Source organism: Wasmannia auropunctata, unplaced genomic scaffold, assembly GCF_000956235.1.
Source record: "Wasmannia auropunctata unplaced genomic scaffold, wasmannia.A_1.0 LD288237.1, whole genome shotgun sequence".
In the NCBI taxonomy this organism is placed as follows: domain Eukaryota; kingdom Metazoa; phylum Arthropoda; class Insecta; order Hymenoptera; family Formicidae; genus Wasmannia; species Wasmannia auropunctata.
The window spans coordinates 138,216-145,729 of record NW_012074653.1 but is presented as its reverse complement, the minus strand read 5'-3'; the positions used below and the strand labels follow the sequence as shown (position 1 = coordinate 145,729).

Here is a 7,514-nt window from a genome sequence, read left to right as displayed (position 1 = left end):
TTGATGGCAGTTGTGGCTTGGATGGGTGACTGTTATATTTGAATATTAATTTCGGAGGAATAATCTCCTTGCAAACACCGTAAAAATTTTTTTTCAATGTTTTATAATGATTTTTATTCTAATTTTATAAACGTTTATTTAATCGTAATTTTTAATTTTTTATATCCTGTAAACACGTCAGAGATTCTTAGTACGTCCACCAATTTCATAAACAGATAACTCATAGATGTCCAATGGATGTCTGAAGGATCTAAAACAGATAGCTTATAGATATCCTCAATGTCCTTCAAGAACATTTATGGATGTCCATAAGATATCCGTGTGCTGTCTGGATTGGCACATGTTGACAGTTTCAGATGCCATGTTGGACTAAGAAAAAGTAATAAAACGGAGATCTAAATTTCTTAAATTTTTTTTGTTTTCAGCATAATCTCTACCAGTTGGAACTACATTGATGCCTATACTTTAATCGTAAAGAAGAATTTTTGCCTGTTGCCTTTAATTATGTTTATTTTATCATGGAAAATAATCACGTTCGGTTGATAAAATAGACGACTTTAGGATTGCCTTAAAACTAATTTTTTATGCGTTAAAACTATTTATTATATTTTGTAATGACATAAAATAGCAAAAAAAAAGAAAAAATGCAGATCTTTCGCGCAAAATGTGATAGAAGAGGTACTTAACGAAACGTTTGTGTAAATTTTTACTTGAGAATTTATTATAATAAAGTAAATTTTGATGTATCAAAAATTACTAGTGTATCGAATTACGTACTTTCTATAATACTAACAAGAACGTTTCTTTTTTTTCATTTCTTCTCAATGTAATAAATTTCACCCAACAAACCGTACTTCAATTGAACAGTCAAACTGGCAATTCCACATTTTCAAATCTTATTGTCATTTCAATTTTTAACTTTATCATCGCTATATAAATTTTAATAAAATTTATTTAAAAATTCAAATTATTTCAAATACCAATTTTCAAATTTTTAGTTTTCTTAATCTGTTAGTAATATTAATTTCTTAATTGCTGTTTTACAAAAATCTTTCATATCAGAAACGCAATTAGATTCAACTTTTCATAATTTAATGGGTCTCATCACCCCTGAGGTTTTAAAATGATACCTTAAGTTTGAGATTTTTTTGTGGGTAAATGGATAACTTTATTTAAAATTCTGCTTATTATTAAAAGAACATTATTGTACATATATAAGAAATCAAAAAAATATTTCTTTATTTTCCTTATGTCCAAAATGGCGGCGCACTGGCCTACACTTGCGGAATCCCTTTCTTTCTATCGGTGTACAGGATTCCAGGCACACGGTTTGGCCTTACATACAAAACATAAAGAATTTTTATTATCTACATATTAAAAACTTATTAAAGAACTTACATACTTATTAAAAAAAAGATAAGTACGTAGGGATTTTTCAAAATATTGATTTTTCTCAAAATGGCAATTATTTTACGAAAGACTTGTACTGGCATAAATACGAACTTTTCGTAAAAATAGCTACCATTTCGAGAAAAATCAATATTTTAAAAAATCTCTACGTACTTTTACAGTCTTTAATAGTAGATAATAAAAATTCTTTGTGTTTTGTTCAAGAGCAAATTATGTGCCTGGAATCATGTACATCGATTTGAAAAAAACAGAAAAAAAGGGATTCCTCAAGTAGGCCATTGCGCCGCCATTTTGTACATAAAAAATATTTTTTTAATTTTTTATATATGTACAACAATATCCTCTAAACAGCTTTTAAAAAAAGTTATCTATTTACCCACAAAAAATCCTAAACTTAGGTATTATTTTAAGGCCTCGATCAGGGGTGGTGAGACCCCTTAAGGTGCCAATCTGTGCATCTTAGGAGTTTTCATCTTAGGAATTGACGTGTCCAGCGTCGAATACCGTGAAAAGTTTAACAAATGTCGCTTTGTCAACGATATTAACAAGATTATTTTCATAATTGACTTCATCGCTCTCGGCGTTCGAAGACAATTCAATTTCGTCAAAAATATTTCCAAGAAGAAACATTGCAAAATGTTTCTCTAAAATGTTTTTCAAATTCGATCTTTCACTCTTCACTCAAGTTAAACTACCGCCATGGCTCGGTCTCATCGAACATCCGATCGATGTTATCTCGCAGCATCTTCTCTTGTTCTGAAAAATCGAAATAAGTTATTAATAAATATTTTTATTTTATTTTAATTATTTTAAATTTAAATTTTTTTTAGAAAAATAATTTACGCTTGTATATGCAATAAATATGAATATAATCACCTTTAGTTAAATTCGCGATAATACATTGTTTCCGGAGGAACTCTATACATAAAGTTCGTGACAGGCCGAAAGCATGCATGTTACAAGTAAAAGTCCTGAAAAAAATTGTTAAAACGAAAATATATCTAAAATAATCAAATATATAGATCGAGATATCAATTCGATTCTATCATATATGTATTTACCCTAACTGTCCGAAGACGATGTTTGCTTGAAACTTTCTATCTTCGGCAGCGATGCTTTCCTGATCTAGGGATTTCGGTCGAGGCGGTACCGGCCTTGACGCTCGCTCACATTGTACTGCGTCAAAGAAAGCAGCCGTCCAAAATCTCATGGACGTCCATATTGGCTGAACGCGCAAATGCGTGTACAAATATTCACGGTAGGGCTCTAACCCAGGAACTTCCACTGAAATTACATGTTAGGATAAATATACAGTATTAATCATAATAAATATGCAGGGCATTCAATAAGCAAGATTTACGAATTAATAAAAGATATATAGTAATTCTTTAATAGTTTAATAGTAATTCTGGATATTTCAATATTTATTATAATTCAGTTTAAAGATTATTATGTATTTTAAATAATTAAATAGGTAGCAGTAGGATACATTTTCACGATTAAGCGAGTGACTTTGAATTATTTTATATTCATTGAAGATGGCTCAAAATATGAGCCGAAACGTCTAAAATATATGTGAGAGTAAAATTCTTTGTTTTTAATATTAAACTGCGTATTATTAACCATTCTGATTCCCATTGCCTTTTTACATATTGTTATTTTCAATTAATTAATTGACGTAGGTAACATAATGATATTTTACAAGATCATTATAATACTATATTATAATAGAATAATTAATATTTCACATAATTCTTCTTTTTACTAATAATATTCAATATTTAATATTTCTGTATTATTCCAAAATTGTCTCAACATTTAAAAACATTTTTTTAATGTTTTACAATTCTGCTTTGGAAACTTCTTGTTACCTTCATGATAGAAAGTGAAGCACATGTTCATGAGACTTTTAGCGGGCGCAAAATCATCTGCTTCGTGGCATTCGAATAGCGCGACTGCGAAATGCTGCGCCAAAGAATAAAAAGAAGCTTCTGTGACACACGCACGTGCTCTTCTCGCGTTCACCACCCTGGAGAACCATATTCTTCCCGATTCTGTCTGCAAATTTATTATCGCATCAAATCAAGTGTCAAAACTAATTAATTAATAGAAGTATAATTAGTAATTAGAAAAGGCAATCAGAGTCAAAACGCGCGGGTAATTGGTGCGTGGTTAATTTAATTTCTCGAATATAAAATTCTTCAATATATCGATAACACGTACGTTTCAGTCCTATCAGGCCTTCCTCAGCGATACAAAACTCTTATAATAACTCTTACATTAAACGCAATTTAGTTATTCACCTTCGCATTGTTCTGTATATTATTCCGCAGTAACAGTAGGTAGAAGTTCCGTAATGTGTGAGCATTGCTTTCAATTGTCTGATTGCAAACTAAATTGCGTTTAATTAAGAATTATTATAAGAGTCTTTTATCGCTGAGGAAGGTCTGAAGAGGGCTGAAACGTACATGTTATCGATGTATAATTGAAAAATTTTATATTCAAGAAATTAAATTAACCACGCACCAATTACCGCGTTTTGACTCTGATTGCCTTTTCTAATTACTAATTATTTCAATCTTAGAGTCTTGTACATTATTGAGTATTAATATTACCATACGAATATATAACGTAATATAATACATGTGATTAACAGATACTTTATATAGCAAATATTAAGACAATATGACAAAAATACTGTTAGGAAAATAATTGTCTATACCGGGAATTTAGGTAAGTCTCTGAAGAGATAGTTACATGGCTTTCGGCACACGGTGTACGTGAATTCATTATCACAGGTACCATGGCATTCGTAAAGTCTCGCAAGTAGTACGTATTGCGATGCGCCAGGCGTGCGCAGCGCGTTGCCTCGGCAAATCCGCAGACTCCATTGATGTAAGCAAATATTGGAAACACGTCGGCTTTTGGTGCTAACGTCAAAAGCTAATGATACAAAGACAAACTAGTCGCACGCTAATCCGCTTCCGCGCGCTCCTGGCCCCTCCCTTCTTCTTCCTCCTCCTTCCCCTCGAAAACCAGATTGCCGCGATAATTCACGCGGAGCCATAAGGCCTTCTGGATTTCGAAACCTGGATGCTATTCGCGTTTCAGTCCTCCCTCTGGCCGTAAGATAATCTCGGATTCATTTGCGAAAAGCGGTTGTATATATGTACAGTGAACTACCATATCTAATGCCATAAATATATTATATTTGACATCCGGTCTCGTACGGGTCGTATAGTTGTGTTTATGTCAATACATTTACATATGTAGGATTTTCCTTTCGCGCTTTTGTCGAGCCTTCTAACATTGCCATTAAATCAATTTAAAGGAGATTTTGGACATCTCTTCTGCCTACAGTAGATATGTAATATGATTTTAGGAAAAATACTAGTTTATATTTTAAATGTCTAGTCAAATCTTTCAAATCTTTCTTTTTCTGCCCTCGCACATAATTTGATAAACTTTTTTGCTCATAAATTTTTATCGGAACAAAGAAATAACGCGCGTTGCTTTTCCTACTGCTTTCCCTACTCGATAGTCTCTTTTCTAAATCCTTTACAATTTTTCCTTTTATTTTTCTCTGTTCTATGCCTTTCATCTTCAATCTTTACTATTCTAACGTCTAAAAGGAAGCTCTTACAATGCAATATTCTACTTGTTTGTTCGTGAATCTCTTTTAATGGAATTTGTTATTGCCTACCTTATTGAAGACGCTTTACTTTCAGAAACAGCGCTTGGAAACCTTATTTTCACTTTCTATTATACACGCGCATCGCATTGAAAATTTGTATTTCCGTTTTTCCATTACTCATAGTATTTTCCAGACAGCTCCATACATCTTTTTTTTCACATACACACGCGCGTACAAATCCCTTTCATCCTTTCTCGAAATTCTCTTTGCATAAACGCAATCTCTTGAAGAAACGTGTATCTGATTGCAATAACTAATACAAGCTTACAGTTTATTGTTGTTGAATATGTTCATCTTTTTCAATATCGAAATATCCCGAAAGGAAAATCTAGAATTTTCCGAGGCAAGGGTATTTCAAGAACGAATTAAGTTTTCCATTCGATTTTCACGGCTGAATTAACGCGTCCGTGATTACTGTCGCCTTTTCCCTGTAAAATCCTATAAATCGTAATGCGACCTGTGGCTTTGACGGAGTACGACGAGCGATCAGCGATTATCCGGAAGGGAGAGGAAAGCCGAGGAAGAAAACCAAGTGAGTGGCGAGGGGCCGCCCATGACGGAAGAAATTTCCGAAGATCCCTCTCGAAGGCGATGCCATCACGGTAACCCATTTTACCAGTCACCCCCCTCCCCCCTCCCCCGTGCTACACCTATACACTTCCCCGTCTTCCCCCTCGTTCCTCCGAATTCTTCCGTTTGTTTGCGCCGACGTGTACGCGACGTGTACGAGATACGTCGCGTACAGGAAGCACACGCGCTACACTTGCAACGTTACACGGGAACTCGTCGGAGCGAGAGATATTCGAGGTAGCCAATTTATTTCCCCGGCTGATTCTTCAAAGAACCTCCTTCGCTCGGTATGTCGTCGCTCTTCGGGACGTACGACGAAGTTCTGACCCGTCCCCCTGCCTCGAAAGCACCTCTCATACAATAGTGCACCTTTTCTTTTATTCTCTTTCGATAAGAATTGAATTCTTCTATCGAAAGCACGGGTATTTGATTAAGACAATGCGACTCTTGAAAGAATTTCAGATCCTTTTTGAAAAGTGCGAGAGGTAATTGCGAGAAGTTTGGTGCTGCAATTGCCATACACCTTCCTGCACGAAATGAAGTGATTGTATGTAGACTCTGACACTTTATTCGTAATAAGGAGCAATTACAACAAAGAATGTTGCTCTTCTAGAAATAAATTTCTTAATTTTTTTGAATTATGTAATTAAAACATTAAATTAAACTTAACGAAAGATGTAAAGTTTTTTTACTATATTACTATGTTTGAAGATCGCGCTAGATTTGGCACACAGTGTATACTGTACACCCATAATCCCAAAAGGACGGGGCAATTTACAGTCTATCGGCGTGGTAATACCGTTATTCTGACGAGGACTAAAACTTCAATGGGACATTATGCGGGAGTGAGGCGGCAGAGTACCGGAGACGGCGCCGAGGCCGGAGGTGGAGTAACTGAACCCTGACAAGACCTCGGGAGTGCGATCTTTCCTCTCCGAGTTTCAGCCGTCGACTTTCGCCCGCGAATTTACATACAGGCCCTCCTTTGCGCCGCGCCGCTTCTAACCGTGTAAGAGTTATTCCGATGGTGTCGCCTGTCTTTCGCCAAGTAGTTCACTAGTATTCACCGCGAGATGAAACTTGAAAAATTGCTAAACGAGTTGGAATGTTACTTTTACAAAGGGGATATCCTTCGATTAATAACGTCTCATTTACGGATGTTAAGAAACAATCCTGAATACATTGAGCTCCAGAAACAAATTAATTGTAATTCTTAACATTTGCAAATCGATTTTTTTTTTTTCTGTATGAATATTTTATACGCGATACTTTCTTTCTAGTAATTTCCGACTATCGAATTAAGTTTCATTGTATTTTAATAATGCTACGAAGTTCTGATTGAATAGAATTTTTAAAATAGTAATATAATTATTTTAGTATCTAAAAGAGAGTTGTGAGTATTTTTAAATAGGACTAGATATCCTCCAGGCACGTGCAGATTCTCGTGGAATACTATTTACTTCTCGCACAAGAACGGTCTTAGGCTTCTTATCTCTATCTATGCCTTCAACCTCCTTTCGCTCTTTCATGATGAACTATAGAGAAGATGGAGGCTGAGAGAGTACGGATCGATGGTATGAAACAAGTCGAAGGTGGAAAACGAGGAAAGCTCAGAAAGAGAGAAAAGTCTCTCCCTCACTTTGTTTTCTGTGAGCGCGTCGTAAAGCGTTAATTAAATTACGTTCTTGTAGAAAGGGCGAGAGTGCGAGAAGGAAAAGACTGTCTTTAAAACTCGCCGGTCGGAGTTGGCCGGCCGTCGTTTTACGAAAAGCTGACAATTTCGTCCGCGTTTGATGTCTCCACGGACCGATTTTCTCGGAGAGAGAGAGAGAGAGAGAGA

The 7,514-nt window shown here is 35.2% G+C and overlaps 1 protein-coding gene across 1 annotated transcript; it reads right to left on the bottom strand.

The window, feature by feature from the left end:
• Nucleotides 1–1,745: 1,745 nt before the first annotated feature.
• LOC105461446 (uncharacterized protein KIAA0513) lies at nt 1,746–7,203 on the bottom strand. The gene is made up of 5 exons (XM_011707944.1): nt 7,135–7,203; nt 3,282–3,468; nt 2,472–2,694; nt 2,287–2,381; nt 1,746–2,166 (listed from the first exon to the last, which is right to left on the bottom strand). The coding sequence occupies exons 1-5, from the start codon at nt 7,201–7,203 to the stop codon at nt 2,102–2,104; spliced, it is 639 nt and encodes a 212-aa protein (XP_011706246.1). The 3' UTR covers nt 1,746–2,101.
• Between the last annotated feature and the right edge of the window lie 311 nt (nt 7,204–7,514).